This window comes from Micropterus salmoides, unplaced genomic scaffold (genome assembly GCF_014851395.1).
Source record: "Micropterus salmoides isolate LMB-PRFRI ecotype aquatic unplaced genomic scaffold, ASM1485139v1 Ms_hic_scaffold_20, whole genome shotgun sequence".
NCBI classification, from domain to species: Eukaryota; Metazoa; Chordata; class Actinopteri; order Centrarchiformes; family Centrarchidae; genus Micropterus; species Micropterus salmoides.
Window position 1 is genome coordinate 390257 of NW_024041151.1, and position 23703 is coordinate 413959.

The window sequence follows — 23703 nt, forward strand, 5'->3', positions numbered from 1 at the left end:
TGTTCTCTGGAGTTTTCAGGAGCCTCTTGGAGTCAGAGAGCCCCTGCTCTGATGGCGTGCGGTAGGTGAGAACAGGGACTGAGGTCGCTTTGTGTGAAGGGATGGCAGAGCCAGGCGGCGTTCGTTGGAGGAGCGTCCACGGTCCCTCCGAGTCTGCTTTACTGTCCCAGGTCAGCTGCTCCCAGGTCAGCTGCTCCCTCCCAGGTCAGCCAGCTGCTCCCAGGTCAGCTGCTCCCTCCCAGGTCAGCTGCTCCCAGGTCAGCTGCTCCCAGGTCAGCTGCTCCCAGGTCAGCTGCTCCCAGGTCAGCCGGCTGCTCCCAGGTCAGCCAGCTGCTCCCAGGTCAGCTGCTCCCTCCCAGGTCAGCCGGCTGCTCCCAGGTCAGCTGCTCCCTCCCAGGTCAGCTGCTCCCAGGTCAGCTGCTCCCAGGTCAGCTGCTCCCAGGTCAGCCGGCTGCTCCCAGGTCCTGATGAATCCTGGACTTAGAGGACGATGGCAGCTGATCCAGGAGCAGTTTCTCACAGCGGTCTGGATGCTCAGCCCTGATCGTCACTTGGAGCAGCACTTTGATGTTAAACTGAATTTAATTTACGAAAAAAAAAACTTGTCTGAGTTTAAAGGTTTTTATTTTTGGACACAAAGTTTCAACATTTACAGAACAGAACACGAGAACAGGTGCAGCTCTGACGACTTCGCTCTCCGGCGTGAATTTAAATATTCGTGGTCATATTTTAAATCTACTTTTACTTTATTCCACAGAAGCTTTTTCATTTTTACAGCTTTGTACAGATTAAAAGCGGCGCCACGTCCTGAAGGAGGCCACGTTTCACTGTGTGGTGAAGCTGGGGAGACACGTGGACTGCAGGCGACCAATCAGCTTTCAGTGTTTAAACAACATTTTTATTTTTTAACACGGGTTCATGAGTTCATGCTGGAACAGGAAGTGACGCCGCATCTTCATGGTGACGCCTCTATCTGGCCCCGCCCTCCAGCAGCAGCAGCCTCAGCAGAGTCCTGGCGGCGGCCAGCAGCGCTCCGTGCAGCGCGTACTGCGCGGCCAGCGCGCCGAAGCCGCGGTAAAACCCGGCCACGCCCTCCTTGCGGCGGATGGCGTGGAGGCAGTCAGAGAAGCCGTCATACTGCGTGTTGACGGGAAGGACCAACGGGCCGCTCCCTGCTGCGACCACGCCGTCGGTGGCGTCGATGATGGTGCGCGTGCCCTGCAGGCTGAGGCGGTGCAGCGCCGTCTCCAGGGGAAACAGCATGACGTCGGCCACCAGAGACCCCGCCCACGCCGCCGCCAGCTCAGGGAAGTAGGCGTCCAGGGGGTTGGACGGGTCCGCCCGCTGCTTCCTGCCCCGCTGGTGCAGCCACATCGCCGCACGCTGGACGGAGGTGGCGATGGCGTACCGCAGGATGGCGTGCAGCGCGGCGGGAAGCAGTAGGGAGCTGAGAGGAAGCAGACGGCGACTGTGAGGAGCGCCGACGCCCAACAACCGGGTCAGACCTTCACGGATGCAGTCCAGCAGCCCGGAGGACGCCTCGTCTCGGACGATCTCGCTCTGCGGACACGTGAACACGCAGAGTGATTAAAGCTTCAGCAACACGTGAGAGACTGATCAACGATCGGTGAGCTGCTCACCTGGACCGTCTCGATGAGGCTGGCGCAGTAAAACGGGAGCGCCACCGCAGCCGTTAACCTGCGGCCGGGCGAGAGAGAGAGAGAGAGAGACACACTTCAGGTTAAACACACAGTGATGGGAAGAAGAAGAAGAAGAACTACTGACCCTTTGAGCAGTAAATGTCCAGCCAGCTGTTTCCAGCTCCACCTGTGAGGAAGCTCCCTGCAGACAGAAAACACCGTGAAATACTGCATCAATACTGCATCAATACTGCATCAATACTGCATCAATACTGCTACTGCAATACTACTGAAGTGGCGTGGGTAGGGTTGGTGGTTACCGGTGTAACGGCGTGATCTCGCTGATGACGCCCTCGGCTCCCAGCGTGATGCCGTGGACGATGAAGGTGCTGCCCATCCCCTTCCACAGAGCCTTGGGACCCTGAAGGACACGTTATGACACTGATCAGAGCCTTTAGACCAGGACCCCAGGACCCCAGGACCCGGTCTACTTTCTCTCCGTCACACAGTGTAACATCTTAATGAATCACTGTCTCGCAGCTGTAACACTGAAATGAACCTCTGAGCCAGCGACGCTCTGCAAGACGAGCCAACCGGCTCCCGGCACCACTGCGTCTCCGAAACACGGACCAGGGCAGCCCCCCCAGGATCCTCAGAGTTAGATTTAAGACCTTTTTAAAGCCTAGGATGAGATTTAATACCAACTTCACCGCCGTTTAATGAAAAATCTGAATGAATTTTATTTAACACATTAATATTTAACTCTGTAGCTTTTTGTTTGTGCTCTGATAAGAGAAAATGAATCAAGACGTCACTTTGTGTTGAAAAGTGGTTCAGATTAGCGGTGTGACGACACACTTAGCTCACATGCACGATTCACAATGTCGGGTTCACGAGAACAAGAAGATATTTGAAGCAACAACATTTATGTGTCAAACCATTTTCAGAACATATTTAACAAATGCTTTAAACAAAGTGATGGAGACATGTCCCCACACTGTCCCCACAGTGTCCCCACAGCGCCCACACTGTCCCCAGTGTCCCCACAGCGCCCACACTGTCCCCACAGCGCCCACACTGTCCCCACAGCGCCCACACTGTCCCCAGTGTCCCCACAGCGCCCACACTGTCCCCAGTATCGTAGTTGCAGTAACGTGCGTTAGTTTGATGTTTCCATTCACGTAACGTTAGCCTATGAAAGCGGCGCTGACACACAGACACGTCCTCGTCTCGTACACGCTTGTTTTAACGTTCACTGACCAGTAACCTTCAGCGTCTGTTCCATCAGGGCTCGCCACAGTGTGACCGGCTGGCACGCCAATCTGCTTGTTGCGCTAACCTCAGCGCCACCGCCCTCAGCCTCGCCAACTTGTTCGTGTCTCTGGCGTTACTTCTTAGCAGGAAGTGTCACCGATGACGATGGAAAGAACGTCACCGTACATCTGATTTCTTGAAGCGGAGGAGGAGCTACTGCCACAGATGATGCACTCGTCAGGAGAGAGCGGCGCTGACCCGTTAACGTTGTGCGGTACGGCTGTGTTCCACATTACTAACGCCCCGCCTACCTGAGCTGGTGTATGACACTGATAAACTTTATTGACAATGAGGTGAACGACACACAGATCGCCGTTTCATTCACGTGCTCCTCGCCAAGCACATCACGCTGTTTATCTTACAAAGGCATGCTTACCTGGGCCTTGGTGATGGCGTACATGACGGCGACGGCGCTGAATGGGGTCAGGTGGTAACAACGGGCGTGGTAGTTCACCTGAGACAAACAGCCAATCAGAGAGAAGCAGGAGGAACGGAACGTTAAATCAGAATGTATCACGAGCTCAGGACGGTCACATGACGTAAACGTGTTCTCGTTCAGTTTCAGGTTTATGAGCTCATACCTGACACTGTCTGCGGAAGACGATACAGGGGTGGGCCAGGACGTTCTCTGTGAACAGGCTGCGGACAGGAAGAGGAACAAAGGTTACACCTGTCCCACGTACCCCATCTGTCCCACAGCACCCACCTGTCCCTCACCTGTCCTGCAGGGCCCACCTGTCCCTCACCTGTCCCACGGCGCCCACCTGTCCCTCACCTGTCCCACGGCGCCCACCTGTCCCACAGGACCCACCTGTCCCGTCCCGCAGCGCCCACCTGTCCCTCACTTGTCCCACGGCGCCCACTTGTCCCACAGGGCCCACCTGTCTCTCACCTGTCCTGCAGGGCCCACCTGTCCCGCAGCAACACCTGTCCCTCACTTGTCCCACAGCGCCCACCTGTCCCACAGGGCCCACCTGTCTCTCACCTGTCCCACAGCGCCCACCTGTCTCTCACCTGTCCTGCAGGGCCCACCTGTCTCTCACCTGTCCCGCAGCGCCCACCTGTCCCTCACCTGTCCCGCAGGGCCCACCTGTCCCTCACTTGTCCCACGGCGCCCACCTGTCCCACGGCGCCCACCTGTCTCTCACCTGTCCTACGGCGCCCACCTGTCCCTCACCTGTCCCTCACCTGTCCTATGGCGCCCACCTGTCCCTCACCTGTCCCGCAGGGCCCACCTGTCCCGTCCCGCAGCGCCCACCTGTCCCTCACTTGTCCCACGGCGCCCACCTGTCCCGCAGGGCCCACCTGTCCCTCACTTGTCCCACGGCGCCCACCTGTCTCTCACCTGTCCCACGGCGCCCACCTGTCTCTCACCTGTCCTACGGCGCCCACCTGTCTCTCACCTGTCCTACGGCGCCCACCTGTCCCTCACCTGTCCCGCAGGGCCCACCTGTCCCGTCCCGCAGCGCCCACCTGTCCCTCACTTGTCCCGCAGCGCCCACCTGTCCCTCACCTGTCCCGCAGCGCCCACCTGTCCCGTCCCGCAGCGCCCACCTGTCTCTCACCTGTCCCACGGTGCCCACCTGTCTCTCACCTGTCCCACGGCGCCCACCTGTCTCTCACCTGTCCCACGGCGCCCACCTGTCCCGCAGCGCCCACCTGTCTCTCACCTGTCCCGCAGGGCCCACCTGTCCCTCACCTGTCCCACGGCGCCCACCTGTCCCTCACCTGTCCCACGGCGCCCACCTGTCCCTCACCTGTCCTGCAAGGCCCACCTGTCCCGCAGGGCTCACCTGTCTCACGGCGCCCACCTGTCCCTCACTTGTCCTGCAAGGCCCACCTGTCCCGCAGGGCTCACCTGTCTCACGGCGCCCACCTGTCCCTCACTTGTCCTGCAGGGCCCACCTGTCCTGCAGGGTTCACTTGTCCCGCAGGGCCCACCTGTCCCTCACTTGTCCCGCAGGGCCCACCTGTCCTGCAGGGCCCACCTGTCCCAAAGCGCCCACCTGTCTCTCACCTGTCCTGCAGGGCCCACCTGTCTCTCACCTGTCCCACAGCGCCCACCTGTCCCACAGCGCCCACCTGTCTCTCACCTGTCCTGCAGGGCCCACCTGTCCCTCACTTGTCCCACGGCGCCCACCTGTCCCACAGCGCCCACCTGTCTCTCACCTGTCCTGCAGGGCCCACCTGTCCCTCACTTGTCCCACGGCGCCCACCTGTCTCTCACCTGTCCTGCAGGGCCCACCTGTCCCTCACCTGTCCCACAGCGCCCACCTGTCCTGCAGGGCCCACCTGTCCTGTGGTCTGTAATAAGTCATCATGATCTTAATAACAATATTAATAACAAATTATTTCCCACCTGACGAGTCCGATTCCAAATCCTGCGAATCGATTCAGCTGCTCTGTAACAAGAAGAAGATCCTGTTACTTTCCTGTGACTCTAAACAGAATAATTTGTTAGTTTGTTCTCACCGTCATTTTAAAACAGCTAATGATGCTAAGCTAGTTCGAGTTCCCGCTCGGTCATTAGCTTGTAAGCTAACAGTTAGCTAAACACACCTCAGTCTGTCTGTTTACTTTATGTTCTATATGTAGCCTGCAAGCTAATGACTGGTTAGCATGCTGCATTTCTTTTAGTGTTGATTAGCCTGCTAGCTGCTAACTACTTTTATCTTGAGGTTTGTTCACAAACAGTAGTAGCCGTTAGCCTTTTCCCTTTACTTTCCATTGTAACATTAGCCTGATAGCTAACCTGTCAGCCTGTCACAAACAGTAGTAGCCGTTAGCCTTTTCCCTTTACTTTCCATTGTAACATTAGCCTGACAGCTAACCTGTCAGCCTGTCACAAACAGTAGTAGCCGCTAGCCTTTTCCCTTTACTTTCCATTGTAACATTAGCCTGACAGCTAACCTGTCAGCCTGTCAAAAACAGTAGTAGCCGCTAGCCTTTTCCCTTTACTTTCCATTGTAACATTAGCCTGACAGCTAACCTGTCAGCCCGTCACAAACAGTAGTAGCCGTTAGCCTTTTCCCTTTACTTTCCATTGTAACATTAGCCTGACAGCTAACCTGTCAGCCTGTCACAAACAGTAGTAGCCGTTAGCCTTTTCCCTTTACTTTCCATTGTAACATTAGCCTGACAGCTAACCTGTCAGCCCGTCAAAAACAGTAGTAGCCGTTAGCCTTTTCCCTTTACTTTCCATTGTAACATTAGCCTGACAGCTAACCTGTCAGCCTGTCACAAACAGTAGTAGCCGCTAGCCTTTTCCCTTTACTTTCCATTGTAACATTAGCCTGACAGCTAATCTGTCAGCCTGTCACAAACAGTAGTAGCCGTTAGCCTTTTCCCTTTACTTTCCATTGTAACATTAGCCTGACAGCTAACTATCCTCCACACCGACCTACCGGCAGGCGGTACGCCCGGCTGCGGAGCGTCAAATCCGGCTGCGGGAGCTCCTGGAGCTCCGGGCTCTCCCAGCGGCTCATCGATGTGCGGTGACCGCTCTCCGTGGTGCAGGTTGCGGCTGCCCGGGATGTCCGGCGGCGTGGTGACCCAGTGGTGATGCTGCAGCTCCGCGGGGCCTCCGGCGCTCCGGACCGGGTAGCTCGCTCCGTACAGCGGGTCGTCGCGGCCGCGGTAGCCGAGCCCGTCGAAGCTGTCCGGCCTTCTGGAGGCCATCAGAGGGTCGGTGCTGGGACAAGGTGCGGGAGGAGCGTCACTGAGATCCGGTTAACGGAAATCACAGGTCAGCCAACCGGACACATTCACGTCCCGGTAAAATAACAGGAGAAACGGTTCACAGGAGGAAAAACCGGCCCTGATTGATCTGACCCGCAGAAAACAACATCCACCTGTCAGCCCAACACCCGGAAGTTATTCTTCTTCTTCATTTCCGGGAGCCCGGAGGTGTTCGTCTCATTGCTGCCTCCTGAAGGTCGGAGGGACCGGGACCGGGACCGTGATCCAGCTCTGGTGTCAGCCTGACTCAGGTCTAAGTAAAGCAGGAGGTCAGTGCAGCTGGTGTGACTGGATCAGCCTGGAGACGACGCTCTGCAGCAGCATCTCCGCCCGGCTGCCCACAACAATCTGACCGGACTGGAAATCTAATCTTGTTCCTTGGATTCAGGAATCAAATACAATAAAACTTAAAATAATATATCAGTAGTTTTTATTTATATTTGGACTTGACTTCAGATAATTAACCTTTCAGTGCAGTGAGCATGAAAACAATCCCCCACACAGCTGTTAATATCAAACTACTATGTATTTACTGATCACCATCTGAGGAGTTCCTAACATGTGGATCAGGTCCAGTCAGATCCGCCTCCTGAAAGATAGAAACTCCTTCCTTTACAGAATAAAGAACTGAACGCTCTTTATTTCGTTACCTATTGGACATTCAGCTGTTTTATGATTTACAACACAACCCTGTGTGTTTGTGAACATGTGTGTCTGTTTTTATGCGTTTGTTGAGTCTGACTGTGTAAAGCAAAGGAAGGAAATGTTCGTCTTTATTTGTTTCCTGTCTCTTTAAATAACAGTGACTCCCGCTGGCTGATCTACCTGATGTTCTTTCATTAAACGGCCTGCACCGGGATCTGTGGGCTGCTGGTCCCTGGTCTGGTTAAATGAAGCAGAGCTGCAGGCTCGTGGACCTGATCCACACCGGCACGCTGCTTTCTCCCGATCACTGTCTGGATATAAAAACAGTCTGTGCTTCTGGACATTAACGGCAGTTCGTGTCTCTTGTACTTTAATAACAACAACAGGAGTTATTTGAGTGATTAGAAACGACAGAACGTCTGTAAGCCTGAATAGTTTCTGTTGCAATTCATTTATACACAACAGGTTTCAAGCTGCGTCCCAATACGTTTGTCCATATATATACACACATATATAATGATAATCCAGCTCAGCCTGTCTCACACTGACCCTTCAGGGCCTCCGTAGATCAGTTTCCTGTAATTTCCTCTATGAAGGCGAAGAGACGTCGAGTTTCTTCATAAACTTTATTCTGTGTTTTTTTCAACGATTACAGCATTTGTGACATTTAAAACATTTATTCTGCTAAAACAGTTTCCTTCAGACATCAAGACTCGACTTCATTCTTCATCAGAGACGATCAGATTCACACGGACAGGACGTCCAACACAGACGCTTTCCTTCACCGTCACTCAACAGTTTCGGCTATAAAATGTCCAGTAACTGAAATCTGTCCCTGCAACCTGATTGGTCCGGTTCGTAAACTCCGCCTACCTCACAGAGTGAATCTTTAAAAACAACAAAACCAATAATCACAATAAATCACATCTGTAGACATCAGATCTGACATCAGGAGCCAATCAGATGCCTCCTGACATCAGATCTGTCGCTGGCTCCTCGCACAGATACACAAAGACACGAGAGATTTCAAGTTGTCCTGAAGTGAAACCGGCGGCGCCTCCACGCCGACGTGTTCAAAGACTGGCCTCTAGAGTCAGCAGGACGCTCGCCGGCCACGTTAAGGCAGCAGGTGTCGGGTTTAAGGCCGACGGCGGCAACAGGAAACAGCTGATCTCAAAATATAAACGGGTTCATTTAGAAGCGTCTCCAGGTTTCATGATCGCATAATTACAATCTAATGTTCTGTGAAACATCAGAGCTCTGATTGGCCGGCTCACGGACCAATAGGAGTTCTCCAACAGGAAAAAAGACGTTCTGAACACCTTTATTTTGAAACTTTTGAAAACCATTTTTATAAAAATTAATACTTTTTTGGAAGATTCGATGTTCACAGGAGCTGATTTCTTTATTTTAAAGAGAAACATGTAAACGTCATATTTCATACGTTCAGTAAAATCTAAAGATCTTTAATTGATGAAGCGGCTCGTCAGCTGATTCACGTCGACCATATTTATTTAATAAATGCAGAATCTGTTTCTAAAGTGTTATTTTAATGTGAAACATCTACGACCGAATATATTATCTTCTAAATAAATGTTTAAATACAGGTTTACGATTGGTCGCTCTTCTAACGAGCTGCTAACGATGCTAACTAAAAGCGTGGGTGAGCTACGTATGCTAACATTTTTGCTAGTAGCAGCTGGCACTAACCTTCCAGTTGTCATGGCACTAAAAAAACGTGAGATGTGATTTGGCCAATCAGAAACCTCTGAGGGTGATCCGAGCTGTGATTGGCTGGCTCGCTCACCGGCAGGAGTTCACAAAACACAAAAACATTAATTGTCATTTTCTGCAAAACGAGGATTTATTGATCGCTAACTTCAGACGTTAGTGTGCATGTTAGCGACATCTGTAGTTTAGTGTCTCGTTTTATGAACTACATTTGTAGTTCCAGGTCGGCTAGCGTGCTAACACAGAGTCTAAGTGTTAGAGTTTTCTTGATTGTGATCAGCAGAAATCAAACCTCCCGACGCGATGCTAACTAGCACGCTTGGCTAATGGCAGTGCTCGGTGATGTCGACGACCACCGCCTTCCGCCAGCTGAACAGGAAGTAACCCATGCCGGCGCCGGCTGCCACGGCGATGCAGAGGTAGGCGTTGTAGGTCATGAAGATGAGCATCAGGAAATAGCTGACGACCACCTGAACGATGTGCAACAGGGTCTGCAGGAAGTGGGCGGGGCTTAGCATCCGCTGCCTGCGAGGACGAGAGGAGGTGGTTAGCATTTTACATGATGCTAATGTTAGCTTTACGTTTAGCATTAGCACTATTACTCATAAAGACACTTAATCAATATAAACAGAGTATAATGTAGCTGGAATGAATAATAAAGTGTGTCGTCACAGAACAAATAATGCTAACAGTTAGGTACGCTAACAGTAATCAAGCTAATAATTGTACCGTGAGGCTAAACGAATTTGTAGCAATGTTAGCATTAGTTTTCATTGTGTTGTTGGTGTTAGCATTGCAACATGTTTACATATACACGCTGTTGCATTAGCATTATAGCTAACATAGGAAAATGTAATGCACTTAGCAGAGTTAGCATTAGCATTATCTCTTTACATCCATATAATATTTGATTAGTTTTTAATTACATTGTGTCACAGTTAATGTTAGCATTAGCCTCAGTGTTAGCCTGTTTAGCCTCCTCCACACACAGTGAACACAGCTTAACAAAGTAGAGCGCCACCTGCAGGACAGAGAGGGAGCAGAACAGAAAGTCCCCGTCTGACGTTTATTTTCTCTTTTTTAAAAAGTTTCAAAGATGTCTGGATTTTGGTGGAACAAACAAAGTCCTGCTTAGTGTTTTCATTGTTACACAGATGGACAAAAAGTAAAATCCTGAATGCTGAATTTAAACTTTCTGTTATGGATTTTGAAACTGAAAGACGTCAGATTGTAAAAGACGTTTATTTCAGTTCTGACGAGGATTATTATAGACACTCCAATCAGAAGCTGCTGATGCTCATCAATTATTCATCATCAGAACGGACCATTCATCCGTTTTGGCCCTGGACAGTCTGAGAGTCTCAACAGAGCAGGTGCAGAACCAGGACCAGGACCAGAACCAGGGACCACGACCAGAACTCTACAGTTACCTGAGAGAGAGTCCGGAGAGGCGGGACTTTAGTCCAACAGGAAGCTCCGCCCCTCCGAACACATCACATTTACGTCACATTGACAGCCGAGCTCGGCTGGTCGAGAGCAGCTCTGTATTAATCAGCATTTATAGTTAATAGATTTTTCATTGCTTTATATTGGTGGATGTTTTTCTATTGATTGAAAATGTGTAATTTGATTTAGTTTATTTAGTAACTTTAAACGTTGCTGTTTTTAACTTCATTTTCATTTTTTATTAAGTCTGAAACCTCAGACATTTACTTCATGAAATAAATTCCCTTGATTTCGATCCTTAATGTTCAAATGCAGAAAATGATCAAATTTAATCAGTTTTTTTTTTATTGTTTAGTTTAGGTAGTTTTTAATTTGTAGTCAAGTAGTTTTTCACAGAAATGATCTATAATCAATTTTGAAAACTAATTATTTTATCGAGTAAATACTATTTTTTATAATTTTCCTATGACTTCTCAGTCATTTTGTTAAATATATTATATATTTGTGTGAAATGTGTTTCTATTATATTAGAAAAGTGGTGCAGCTTTAATTTAAATTCTTATGAACTTTTAAACATTTTAAATAATTTATGTTATTTTTATTTCGTAATTTAATGCCGTCTTGATTCGGTAAGATTAAATATTTACATTTCTGTTTCTAATGTTTATTTTAATATCAAAATAATATAATTTTAAACATTTGTGTATTACTTTGTGAAATCTAAGTCAAACATCGCCCAGTTTTATTTATTCATTACTTTACTTAATTATGAGTTTATACTTTTTGTTCTACAGTTGAAAATGGTTTAATCCCAGGTGAAAATGCACATTTGAAGTATCTGCAGCGGATACAAGACAAAACTTCTGCATGTATCAGAGCCCAGAGTTTACCTTGTTGGCTTTCATTCATCATTAGTATTTACTAATCATCTAATCACTTCCTGTTGTGCACGTGTCGTTGTTAGCATTAGCATTAGCCACCTACCCGACCGTCTTGTGCGTCTCCATCAGCACCGTCCCATCGGCCCCTGGGAGCGGCATGGAGTTGTAGCGTACGTTAACCTGACTGCGACGCAGCAGCACTTCACGACCCATCTTTAACCCCTCGTACAGGACCGCCAACAGGAAGACGCCGATACACGCCCCGACCATCTCTGATTGGCCGAGAGGAGGAGGAGAGGGGAGGGGTTAACGATGACAACGAGTGAGACGGGACACAAAACTACAACAAGCCGTTTTAACATTTATTCCTTCAAACGTACTACTCTCTATTTAAAAGCTACTAGCACTTATTAGTTACTAGTAACTATTGCAGTCTTACTAAATTATTTTACTTCACTAGTAACAATTGATCAGATACTAATACTTTATTTTTAGTTAATAGTAACTAACTGCACATTTTTGCCATTGAAATCAATGGGGCTCGACAGTTTAGATATCACCTATACATTAGTTACTAGTAACTATTTCCATTTTACTAGTCTGAATTATTTACATACTAGTGCCTATTCATTAGTCACCAAGAACTATTCCAAAAGATACTAGTAACATTTTCACTCTTACTAGTACATTTTTTGGGGGGTTACTAGTAAAAGGGCTTGTTGATAGTAACATTTTAATTATTACTAGTAAGAATGGAATAGTTAATAGTAACTACAAAATAATCACTAATATCTAAATAATAGATACTAGTAAAATCGAAATGATTGCTAATAACTATTCAGTAAGTTACTAGTAATTAATGAGTAGTTGATATCCGAACTGCAGAGCCAAATAGACTTTAATGACAAAAATGTGCAATTAGTCACTAATCTGCAAAAGTTAGTCACTAATCTGGAATAGCCACCCGTCGCTAATCTGGAATAGCCACTAGTCACTAATCTGGAATAGCCACCCGTCGCTAATCTGGAATAGCCACTAGTCACTAATCTGGAATCGCCACTAGTCACTAATCTGGAATAGCCACCCATCACTAATCTGGAATAGCCACCCGCCACTAATCTGGAATAGTCACTAGTCACTGATGAAAAAGTACTACTCACTGAGGGAATAGCCACTAGTCACTGATGAATATGTCACGATCCTGTCCTGAGCGTGTCTGGGTTTCTTGTGTTTTGTCTTTTCCCCCCTCAGTAATCTGCCTGCCTGCTAGTCTCTGTTTTCCCTTCTGTCTCTCTGCCTCGTTAACCCTGATCCCAGTCACCTGTGTTGCTCCCGCCCTGCTCATTAATCACTGTGTATAAATGTCTGGTGTTTCTGTTCATTCCCGGTCCGGTCATTGTCTCGTGTCAGTCCTGTCCTGTCGGATGTCGTGTTGTTACCGGTTACCTTTTGGATGTACCAGTTCCTGTACTTGTGAGTTCTGTTCATGCCTGTTGTCGTGCTTGGGATAAATAAAACCTGGAACTCAATCTCAGCTCTCAGTGTCATGCGTTTGGGCTCACTCCTGCTTTGCGCACCCAGCGATCCTGACAGAATAAGTACTACTCACTGAGGGAATAGCCACTAGTCACTAATCTGGAATAGCCACCCGTCGCTAATCTGGAATAGCCACCCGTCGCTAATCTGGAATAGTCACTAGTCACTGATGAATAAGTACTACTCACTGAGGGAACAGCCACCCGTCACTAATCTGGAATAGCCACCCGTCACTAATCTGGAATAGTCACTAGTCACTGATGGCATAATGATGGAACAGTCACCCGTCACTAATCTGGAACAGCCACCCGTCACTAATCTGGAACAGCCACCCGTCACTAATCACTAATCTGGAATAGCCACCCGTCACTAATCTGGAACAGCCACTCGTCACTAATCTGGAACAGCCACCCGTCACTAATCTGGAACAGCCACCCGTCACTAATCTGGAACAGCCACCCGTCACTAATCTGGAATAGTCACTAGTCACTGATGGCATAATGATGGAACAGCCACCCGTCACTAATCTGGAACAGCCACCCGTCACTAATCTGGAATAGTCACTAGTCACTGATGGCATAATGATGGAACAGCCACCCGTCACTAATCTGGAACAGCCACCCGTCACTAATCTGGAATAGTCACTAGTCACTGATGGCATAATGATGGAACAGCCACCCGTCACTAATCTGGAACAGCCACCCGTCACTAATCTGGAACAGCCACCCGTCACTAATCACTAATCTGGAACAGCCACCCGTCACTAATCTGGAATAGTCCCTAGTCACTGATGGCATAATGATGGAACAGCCACCCGTCACTAATCTGGAACAGCCACCCGTCACTAATCTGGAACAGCCACCCGTCACTAATCACTAATCTGGAACAGCCACCCGTCACTAATCACTAATCTGGAACAGCCACCCGTCACTAATCTGGAATAGCCACCCGTCACTGATGGAATAGCCACTTGTCACTAATGAATAAGTACTAGAAGCTTTTAAATAGCGAGCAGTAACTATTAAGGAATAAATGTTTAACAGCCTAACAAAGCATCTAAAAGGTATAAACGATGAACCGACCTCCGGGTGAGTTGATGAGCAGGCCGGTGAACAGCAGCTCCACGTTGTTGTAGCCAAAGTAGAAGGTCATCGCCTAGGCAACCACAACATTAGCACGTTAGCTCCACACCGTATGTGGCTATCTCATGCTAGCATGCTAACATCACATGACTTTATTATGTGAGAGTTAACCTTGAAGCTATTGTCTTATTAGCATGTAGAAGTGATAAGCCCCGCCCCTTACCATCCCCCCATGTCCTCCATGGTTCCCATCGTCTCCTCCTCCACCTCCTCCGTGGTCATGTCCTGTGGTGGGAGGGGCCATGGTGTGATGGGGGTGGGTGCCCCCCGTGGTGTGGTTCATGTGGTTCATGTGGTCCATGTGGTTCATGTGGTTTGTGTGATCCATCGCTGCAGAAAAAAAAATAAGTTCATAGGTTTAATCACTGATTATTCTTTGTCAGACTTCTATTTAGAAGGGGAAATCCTACAGTTCCCATAATGCTTTGGGAGGATGTAAACAGGAAGTCTGATGTTGCCATGCAGTCAGAGAGTTTTTGTTTGTGGTCACATTTAGTCAAACGGTCGTATCTGAATTAGCAGTTAACATGGACGTAGAGGCAGCTATCACTGGGCACTGCAGGGAGCGATCGAGGCGAGGAGGGAGGCGAGGAGGGAGGGAGCGAGGTGGTGAGGAGGGAGCGAGGCGGTGAGGAGGGAGCGAGGCGAGGAGGCGGCGAGGAGGGAGCGAGGCGAGGAGGGAGGGAGGCGAGGAGGGAGGGAGCGAGGTGGTGAGGAGGGAGCGAGGCGGTGAGGAGGGAGCGAGGCGAGGAGGCGGCGAGGAGGGAGCGAGGCGAGGAGGGAGGGAGGCGAGGAGGGAGCGAGCGAGGCGAGGAGGGAGCGAGGCGAGGAGGGAGCGAGCGAGGCGAGGAGGGAGCGAGGCGAGGAGGCGGCGAGGAGGGAGCGAGGCGAGGAGGTGGCGAGGAGGGAGCGAGGCGAGGAGGCGGCGAGGCAGCTGCCTTCTGTTTTGAGCAGAGCTAAAGATTGTCGGAGGGTTCTGCAGCGTCTCTCTGGTTTCTTCTGGGTTTTTTAAAACAGCCCATCTGATCAGCTGTTACGGCGTCTGATCGTTTGGCGTCATGTTGGTTGTTGGTATTAGCACGCTAGCATCTAGCAGGTTATCTTCCATTTTCAGACAAAAGTCTAATTTCACATCTTAAATGAGGATAAAAAACTGAAAGGTGGGCGAGAGACACTGCGAGCGCTCTCTCTCTCTTACCTTCCCGCCGCTTCTTCCCTCAGAGCGATGCTGACTCCACCAGAGAGAGAGACACACTGAACGCCTGATGACCGTAACTTCTGACATCATTGAGCAGACGCCCCGCCGTAATCTGATTGGCTCTCAGGCCCCGAGGCTACAACAGGCAGGGCGAGCCAATGGGAGCGCTGCGAGATGCCGTCTGCCTTCAGCCAATTAGATCAGTGCGACATTAACAGGAAGGTCAGTGGTCGCCGTCGGCAACACTTAACTTCCTGTTGTCTGTTTGGACGAGTCAGCATCAATTTGAGTTACTCTCTCTCTCTGTATTTATAATGTCTCTCGCCCACTCTGTAATTTAAATTCAATAAAGCTTTATTAACAAGACCCCTGATAACAACGCAGCGCAGCGCAACGAGCCGCCGCATTAATACTCCCAGGAAACCACACCGCATGAAAACGGCTGTAGACTCTACTTAGATCACAGTGGGGGACTGAACCCGGGTCTCTAACACCAGAGCCATGTGTCTCATCCACTGCGCCATATTAAAAGCCCGGTCCAGGTAAAGCTGGTTCATTAACAAACTCCTCCACCTGCAGCTGTGAAAAACGTTTTCAGCGACCCGATGAAACGTCCTGCTGACGGAGGAAGTGTTTTCCAGAAATCTGTTGAGTTCGAGCAGCAACACGTGTTTATTTCTACTGCTATTAAAGCAGACTGCGTGCAGCAGACACGTCCTCCTCCTTATCATCATCATCATCTCAGCAGATTTATACTGTTCCCTTTAGGAGGCCCCGAGCCTCATGTTGGGACACGCTGATATAAAGTAGATAACAACAGGACCTTTGGTCCGAACACCTTCAGGACAAACTCCACCTGTTTTATGGTTTCACAGTAAAAAGGCTGAAGGTGGTGAAGCCTCCAGCCTCAGGGGGGCGCTGCAGGGCCCCGCTGTCCCTGAACGCCTCACTGCTCCGTCACTTTGCTCCCAGACATCATCAAGCAGAGTTTTAATCGAGCGGGAAGCTTCCGGTCTGAAACGTGAAGCCAACGCTGAACAGCCTTAAACACAATGAGCTTTTCCCTCAGTGTTTCCTGCAGGATGTGCACAGACTGGGGGGGGGGGGGCGGTAAAGTAAATTACATGAGCCCGTTTCCTTTTAATGGACACATGTAATATGTTTTATACTTTCTGTGAATATAATCCAGTTAATCTTATTTCCATCCTGTACAGACGCCTTATTTTGAAAACCGGACGTTGCCACATGTGTTTCCTTGTCGCGCTGAATCCATCCTGTCCGACCCGGTTTGATAAATAATGTTGTAACATGAAGACTTCGCAGCCGCTCTTCAGGCAGGACTCTCATCCTGACAGGATAAAGTCTCTGACCTGCCTGGCAGCTCGCTCTGCGCCGCTTCACTTACCGTAAAGGCTGGAATACGCGTGCACTTTAAGCTAGCTTCACCGCCATCTCACAGACGAGACAGAAACACTCAAAGCGCTTCTTTTTTGGGTCTTTGAAACTTTCACCGGCTCCATTCCTGCGCTCTGATTGGCCGATCTCAGCCCTGTCAGCACAGCGAGTACTCACCTGACACTGAATCCAGGTAAAGTTCATTTCTTAGAGAGAAACGGAGAATCGCTTACCTGGAGAGGAGACGGCGAGGGGCGACCGAGCACTGAAGACTGTCTGAGAGAGAGAGAGAGAGAGAGAGATCAGCAGCCAATAAAAAGTGATAACAGTTGAAACAAACTTCAGGCAATAAAACACATAACTGTCAGACAGCCAATCAGCTGTGTCCCAACTCAGCCAATGGAAAGCCGTTTCCACACCTGCAGCTCACCTGTCACATCAGTTTAATCATTATCCATCTGCACACCTGCAGTCTGTCTCCTGTCAATCACCTGGAACGCCACGGGTCAACCTCAACGTGCGCTCGCCATGAATCACGAGTCACGAAAATGTAACTGTTAATGTCAGATGCTCGTCTCCGGCTGTGGTCTGCGAGTTGACGACCACAAGCATGTGATCCGTTTCTATGACGACGAGCTGTTCCACCACCCAACACGCCCAGCATGCCCCCGTCTGCTCCGTGTGTACTGCTGAGTGTACTGTAGTACTTTAAAACACAAAGTACTTTTATGGTTCTGACAGGTGTACGTGCTGACAAACACAATAAAACCTCCTATCTCCAGACAGACCTTTAAACTGTACACAGAGTACCTGCGACCTCACGACCTCACGACCTCGCCTATCAGGAGGCTGCGACCTCACAACCTCACGACCTCACGACCTCACAACCTCGCCTATCAGGAGGCTGCGACCTCACGACCTCACACCCTCGCCTGTCAGGAGGCTGCGACCTCACGACCTCACACCCTCGCCTGTCAGGAGGCTGCGACCTCACGACCTCACGACCTCATGACCTCACAACCTCGCCTATCAGGAGGCTGCGACCTCACGACCTCACACCCTCGCCTGTCAGGAGGCTGCGACCTCACGACCTCACGACCTCATGACCTCACAACCTCGCCTATCAGGAGGCTGCGACCTCACGACCTCACACCCTCGCCTGTCAGGAGGCTGCGACCTCACGACCTCACACCCTCGCCTGTCAGGAGGCTGCGACCTCACGACCTCACGACCTCATGACCTCACAACCTCGCCTATCAGGAGGCTGCGACCTCACGACCTCACGACCTCATGACCTCACAACCTCGCCTATCAGGAGGCTGCGACCTCACGACCTCACGACCTCATGACCTCACAACCTCGCCTATCAGGAGGCTGCGACCTCACGACCTCACACCCTCGCCTGTCAGGAGGCTGCGACCTCACGACCTCACGACCTCATGACCTCACAACCTCGCCTATCAGGAGGCTGCGACCTCACGACCTCACGACCTCACACCCTCGCCTATCAGGAGGCTGCGACCTCACGCCCTCATGACCTCACAACCTCACACCCTCGCCTGTCAGGAGGCTGCGACCTCACGACCTCATGACCTCACAACCTCGCCTGTCAGGAGGCTGCGACCTCACGACCTCACGACCTCACACCCTCGCCTATCAGGAGGCTGCGACCTCACGCCCTCATGACCTCACAACCTCACACCCTCGCCTGTCAGGAGGCTGCGACCTCACGACCTCATGACCTCACACCCTCGCCTGTCAGGAGGCTGCGACCTCACGACCTCATGACCTCACAACCTCACACCCTCGCCTGTCAGGAGGCTGCGACCTCACGACCTCACACCCTCGCCTATCAGGAGGCTGCGACCTCACAACCTCACGACCTCACGACCTCACAACCTCACACCCTCGCCTGTCAGGAGGCTGCGACCTCACGACCTCATGACCTCACAACCTCACACCCTCGCCTGTCAGGAGGCTGCGACCTCACGACCTCATGACCTCACAACCTCACACCCTCGCCTGTCAGGAGGCTGCGACCTCACGACCTCATGACCTCACAACCTCACACCCTCGCCTATCAGGAGGCTGCGACCTCACAACCTCACGACCTCATGACCTCACACCCTCGCCTATCAGGAGGCTGCGACCTCACGACCTCACACCCTCGCCTGTCAGGAGGCTGCGACCTCACGACCTCACACCCTCGCCTATCAGGAGGCTGCGACCTCACAACCTCACGACCTCACGACCTCACACCCTCGCCTGTCAGGAGGCTGCGACCTCACGACCTCATGACCTCACACCCTCGCCTATCAGGAGGCTGCGACCTCACGACCTCATGACCTCACACCCTCGCCTATCAGGAGGCTGCGACCTCACGACCTCATGACCTCACACCCTCGCCTATCAGGAGGCTGCGACCTCACGACCTCATGACCTCACACCCTCGCCTGTCAGGAGGCTGCGACCTCACACCCTCGCCTATCAGGAGGCTGCGACCTCACACCCTCGCCTATCAGGAGGCTGCGACCTCATGACCTCACACCCTCGCCTGTCAGGAGGCTGCGACCTCACACCCTCGCCTATCAGGAGGCTGCGACCTCACACCCTCGCCTATCAGGAGGCTGCGACCTCACGACCTCACACCCTCGCCTATCAGGAGGCTGCGACCTCACGCCCTCACACCCTCGCCTATCAGGAGGCTGCGACCTCACGCCCTCACACCCTCGCCTATCAGGAGGCTGCGACCTCACGCCCTCACGCGTCAGGAGGCTACGACCTCACGCCCTCACAACCTCCTGCGTCAGGAGGCTGCGCCCTCACGCCCTCACAACCTCCTGCGTCAGGAGGCTGCGCCCTCACGCCCTCTTGACCTCACGCATCAGGAGGCTGCGACCTCACACCCTCACGACCTCACGCGTCAGGAGGCTGCGCCCTCACGCCCTCACGACCTCGTCTATCAGGAGGCTGCGACCTCACGACCTCACGCCCTCGTCTGTCAGGAGGCTGCGACCTCACGACCTCACGCCCTCGTCTGTCAGGAGGCTGCGACCTCACGCGTCAGGAGGCTGCGACCTCGCGACCTCACAACCTCACGCCCTCGCCTGTCAGGAGGCTGCGACCTCACAACCTCACGCCCTCGCCTGTCAGGAGGCTGCGACCTCACGCATCAGGAGGCTGCGACCTCACGCATCAGGAGGCTGCGACCTCACAACCTCACGCGTCAGGAGGCTGCGACCTCACAACCTCACGCGTCAGGAGGCTGCGCCCTCACGCATCAGGAGGCTGCGACCTCACAACCTCACGCGTCAGGAGGCTGCGCCCTCACGCATCAGGAGGCTGCGACCTCACAACCTCACGACCTCACGCGTCAGGAGGCTGCGCCCTCACGCATCAGGAGGCTGCGACCTCACGCATCAGGAGGCTGCGACCTCACAACCTCACGCGTCAGGAGGCTGCGCCCTCACGCATCAGGAGGCTGCGACCTCACAACCTCACGACCTCACGCGTCAGGAGGCTGCGCCCTCACGCATCAGGAGGCTGCGACCTCACAACCTCACGCGTCAGGAGGCTGCGCCCTCACGCATCAGGAGGCTGCGACCTCACAACCTCACGACCTCACGCGTCAGGAGGCTGCGCCCTCACGCATCAGGAGGCTGCGACCTCACGACCTCACAACCTGAGTGTGAATTCATCTGAGAATATTCTTCTCCTCAGTGATTGGTCCTCGCCTACACCATTAGGGCGCAGCAAAGTGTCGAGAATCAGCTCTCAGGCCCCGCCCACACTACTGCGTTTTAAAATGGATACGATCTCCGTCCACAGCAGCCAATCAGAGCTGAAAACAGGTAGTGGGTGTTCAGGTGCAGCGGGCCGGTGTAAACAGGAAGCAGGCGTGGACCAATAACGAGCTGGGACTGAATGTAACAAGGGAGGTAAAAGCGGCGGTGGCGGCGGGAAACAGACTGGGAGTCGATGCAAAGTAAATACGGCGACATGCAGAGTACGAGCGTAGAAGAGTTATTCACACAGAATATTTTAATAAAATACTAAATCTAAAACTCTGTCAGCACCGCCTGAGAGCCAATCAGAGCGCCGAACGGCAGCGTTTCCAAACTTCTCCGTTGGAGTCTGGACGGGAGGAGCAGACGTAGCAGAAGGTCTCGTCGTAAACCAGAACCCAGCAGTGTGGGCGGGCCCTCAGGTCTGACACGATAACTTTTAAGCTTGGAGGCGAGACAGTCTGACGCCGGCTCTAAGCAGCGTCCTCTGAAGCTTGATAAATACGGGTCCTGGTCTTTGACAGAAGCACACTGCTGCAGACAGCCTGAGGCTCCTGAGCTCCCGCTCGGTCTCTGTGGGGGGGCCTCCCCTCTTTGTTGGTTCAGCTTGCGGCGGTTACAACGTCAACACTCTCTTTAGGGTTAGCGGCCTCGTCCTCACTAACAGAGTCCTGTTCTGTGAAATCCTGGACTTCCAAACCAGAACAGGAGACCGGTTCTATGGTTCGATGTCTGGACTGTGTTTGGACACGTGGTCCCCTGTTCTGTCTGTGGTCTTCACTGTCCTCAGATGCTCCTCCACCTCTTTATCCCTGCAGGTATTTGCTTTACCAGGGAAACTGACACTTTCCCTACTCCTCTCCCATGAAGCTGTCACACGTCACCAGATTCCGTAGAAAAACCGTGCAGGTCAATGCTGCCTTCCTCGTGGGCACGCGCGTGCACGCGGCGGACTTTAACTCCACGATGCCCTGACAGCGCACGAGCCCTCCTGTAAATCGGCGCACACCAATCTCTGTTTGTGCAATTCATTTCCAGATAACTTCTTCCCAACTTCTGCCTGTGCAGCAAACCGGGTCCTACAGAGGAGGTGAAGACTCGTTCTGTTCTCAGACTGCCACAGGTTCGAACCCCGCACACTCTTGGCTTTGCCTTAAATTGCATCATTTCTCTATGGAGTTCGGTCAGGTCATAAGCCTTAAACTCGAACATTTCTCTATGGAGTTCGGTCTGGTAGCAGACGGTGTGCTAGCGTTAGCAGCAGAGGTCACTGGCCGAGTTACAGAAACAGGTCGCGAGCTCACCTGGAAATCCCCCGTGAACTCTTCTTCGTCCTGTCCTCCGTTCTGGCCCCAAAACACGACACGAAAAAGCTCGTGAGCAGATCAAACAGAAGAAGAAACAAGAAGAAAGTCGGTGGTTTTCTTCAACTTCTCCTCAGCGTCCGCCGCTTCCGTGCCCCCCTTGCGTCATCACGTGTTTACGCAGCACAAAGAGAGCCAAGAAGAGGCGGGCCAGGGAAACGTGAGTCCCAGTTGGACCAATAAGAGACGAGGGCTGAGGTGAGAGGCGGGGTCTTATTGGAGCCACGTAAGCGTGGTTTGTAGTGAAGAGTCATGTGATCAGCGCGTGTTCATCGGCTCACCTCATCCCGGATGTTTCTGTTTGGTGTTTGTGATTTCAGGGAGGATAAAAGGATTAAGTTTCAACACAAAGCACAAAACATCCACAGGTGTTAATTTAAGCCTTTCTTCCCTGTCTTCATGAGGAAACTGGGTGCAAAGTATGGACAAAAAACTGCGAAGCTCAGAGGACTGAAAACTTTATTCATCAACACTCATGACGTCCGGAAAGAGACCGATGGTGGAACTCCAGAACTCAAGTTGGTGCTTTGACCTGGACTTTTTCCAGGTCAGGTCTCTCAGAGAGAGAGAGAGAGAGAGAGAGAGAGAGGCAGCCTACACAATATCCACACAGAGGTACAGACAGTAAAGGTGATGTTGCTATAGACTAAATGAAAAATGGTACAGATATTTATAATAGTGTTAATGGTAATAATAACAATAATAACAATAAGACTAGCAACAATAGTCGTTGCAGCAGAGGGTGTCGAGCAGGAACACGGGGGCAGCAGGTGACCCGCAACCACAGATCCAGACTCCACAGCTCCAGAGCCAGAAACACCTGCAGGAAGTGATAGGAGGAGAGAGGAGAGGGACGAGAAAGCACAAGACTACCAGAAAGGGGAGAAGTTGTGTTAGTAACATGCAATAATGGGATGAGGTTGCATACAGAGGGAGAGAAAGTAGAGGAGAGAGGAGCTCAGTGCATCATAGGAAATCCCCCGGCAGTCTAGGCCTATAGCAGCATAACTAAGGGATGGTTCAGGACTCACCTGAGCCAGCCCTAACTATAAGCTTTATCAAAGAGGAAAGTCTTAAGCCTACTCTTAAATGTGGAGATGGTGTCTGCCTCCTGAACCCAAACTGGAACCTGGTTCCACAGGAGAGGAGCTTGATAGCTGAACGCTCTGGCTCCTAGTCTACTTTTGGAGACTCTAGGAACCACAAGTAACCCTGCATTCTGGGAGCGCAGTGCTCTGGTGGGGTAGTAAGGTACTATGAGCTCTTTAAGATAAGATGGTGCCTGACCATTAAGAGCTTTGTAGGTAAGAAGAATGATTTTAAATTATGTTCTGGATTTTACTGGAAGCCAATGCAAAGAAGTTAAAACAGGAGAAATATGATCTCTTTTCCTGGTTCCTGTCAGAACACGTGCTGCAGCATTCTGGATCAGCTGAAGAGTCTTAATGGACTTTTTCGAGCAGCCTGATAATAAGGAATTGCAGTAATCCAGCCTAGAAGTAACAAATGCATGGACTAGTTTTTCTGCATCATTTTTAGACAGGATGTTCCTGATTTTCGCAATATTACGTAGGTGAAAAAAGGCGGTCCTTGAAATTTGCTTAATGTGAGACTTAAACGACATGTCCTGATCAAAGATAACTCCAAGATTCCTCACAGTGGTGCTGGAGGCCAGGGTGATGCCATCCAGGGAAACTATATCTTTAGATAATGCGTCACGGAGGTGCTTAGGCCCCAGAGCAATAACTTCAGTTTTATCTGAGTTTAACATGAGAAAATTACAGCTCATCCAGGTTTTAACATCCTGAAGGCACATTTGAAGTTTAGCTAACTGATGTGTCGCATGTCTTAATGCGTCGCATCTGAAATCCTCCTCATGCTGCCTTGA

At 51.2% G+C, this 23703-nt stretch overlaps 2 protein-coding genes across 2 annotated transcripts; both read right to left on the reverse strand.

Annotated features, from left to right (window-relative positions):
- Positions 1-607: 607 nt before the first annotated feature.
- LOC119914075 (solute carrier family 25 member 46-like) lies at positions 608-6839 on the reverse strand. Its single transcript, XM_038733074.1, has 8 exons — positions 6359-6839; positions 5314-5356; positions 3536-3593; positions 3331-3408; positions 1961-2061; positions 1786-1842; positions 1641-1698; positions 608-1560 (listed from the first exon to the last, which is right to left on the reverse strand). The coding sequence occupies exons 1-8, from the start codon at positions 6630-6632 to the stop codon at positions 970-972; spliced, it is 1260 nt and encodes a 419-aa protein (XP_038589002.1). The 5' UTR covers positions 6633-6839; the 3' UTR covers positions 608-969.
- Positions 6840-7944: 1105 nt separating this feature from the next.
- LOC119914080 (high affinity copper uptake protein 1-like) lies at positions 7945-21948 on the reverse strand. Its single transcript, XM_038733080.1, has 6 exons — positions 21756-21948; positions 16900-16942; positions 14237-14403; positions 14014-14086; positions 11499-11667; positions 7945-9593 (listed from the first exon to the last, which is right to left on the reverse strand). The coding sequence occupies exons 3-6, from the start codon at positions 14399-14401 to the stop codon at positions 9392-9394; spliced, it is 609 nt and encodes a 202-aa protein (XP_038589008.1). The 5' UTR covers positions 14402-14403; positions 16900-16942; positions 21756-21948; the 3' UTR covers positions 7945-9391.
- Positions 21949-23703: the final 1755 nt, after the last annotated feature.

Bases quoted from the DNA above. Each gene is read 5' to 3' on its own strand.
- LOC119914075 (XM_038733074.1), bottom strand. From the start codon at position 6,632: ATGGCCTCCAGAAGGCCGGACAGCTTCGACGGGCTCGGCTACCGCGGC. The intron at 5,357-6,358 runs GTAGGTCGGTGT...TTCTTGTTACAG, and splicing joins GCCGGGCGTACCGCCTGCCG to AGCAGCTGAATCGATTCGCA. The intron at 2,062-3,330 runs GTAAGCATGCCT...CGTGTCCTTCAG, and splicing joins ACGCCATCACCAAGGCCCAG to GGTCCCAAGGCTCTGTGGAA.
- LOC119914080 (XM_038733080.1), bottom strand. From the start codon at position 14,401: ATGGATCACACAAACCACATGAACCACATGGACCACATGAACCACATG. The intron at 14,087-14,236 runs GTAAGGGGCGGG...GTGGTTGCCTAG, and splicing joins ATGGAGGACATGGGGGGATG to GCGATGACCTTCTACTTTGG. The intron at 9,594-11,498 runs GTAGGTGGCTAA...TCGTCCTCGCAG, and splicing joins GAGACGCACAAGACGGTCGG to GCAGCGGATGCTAAGCCCCG.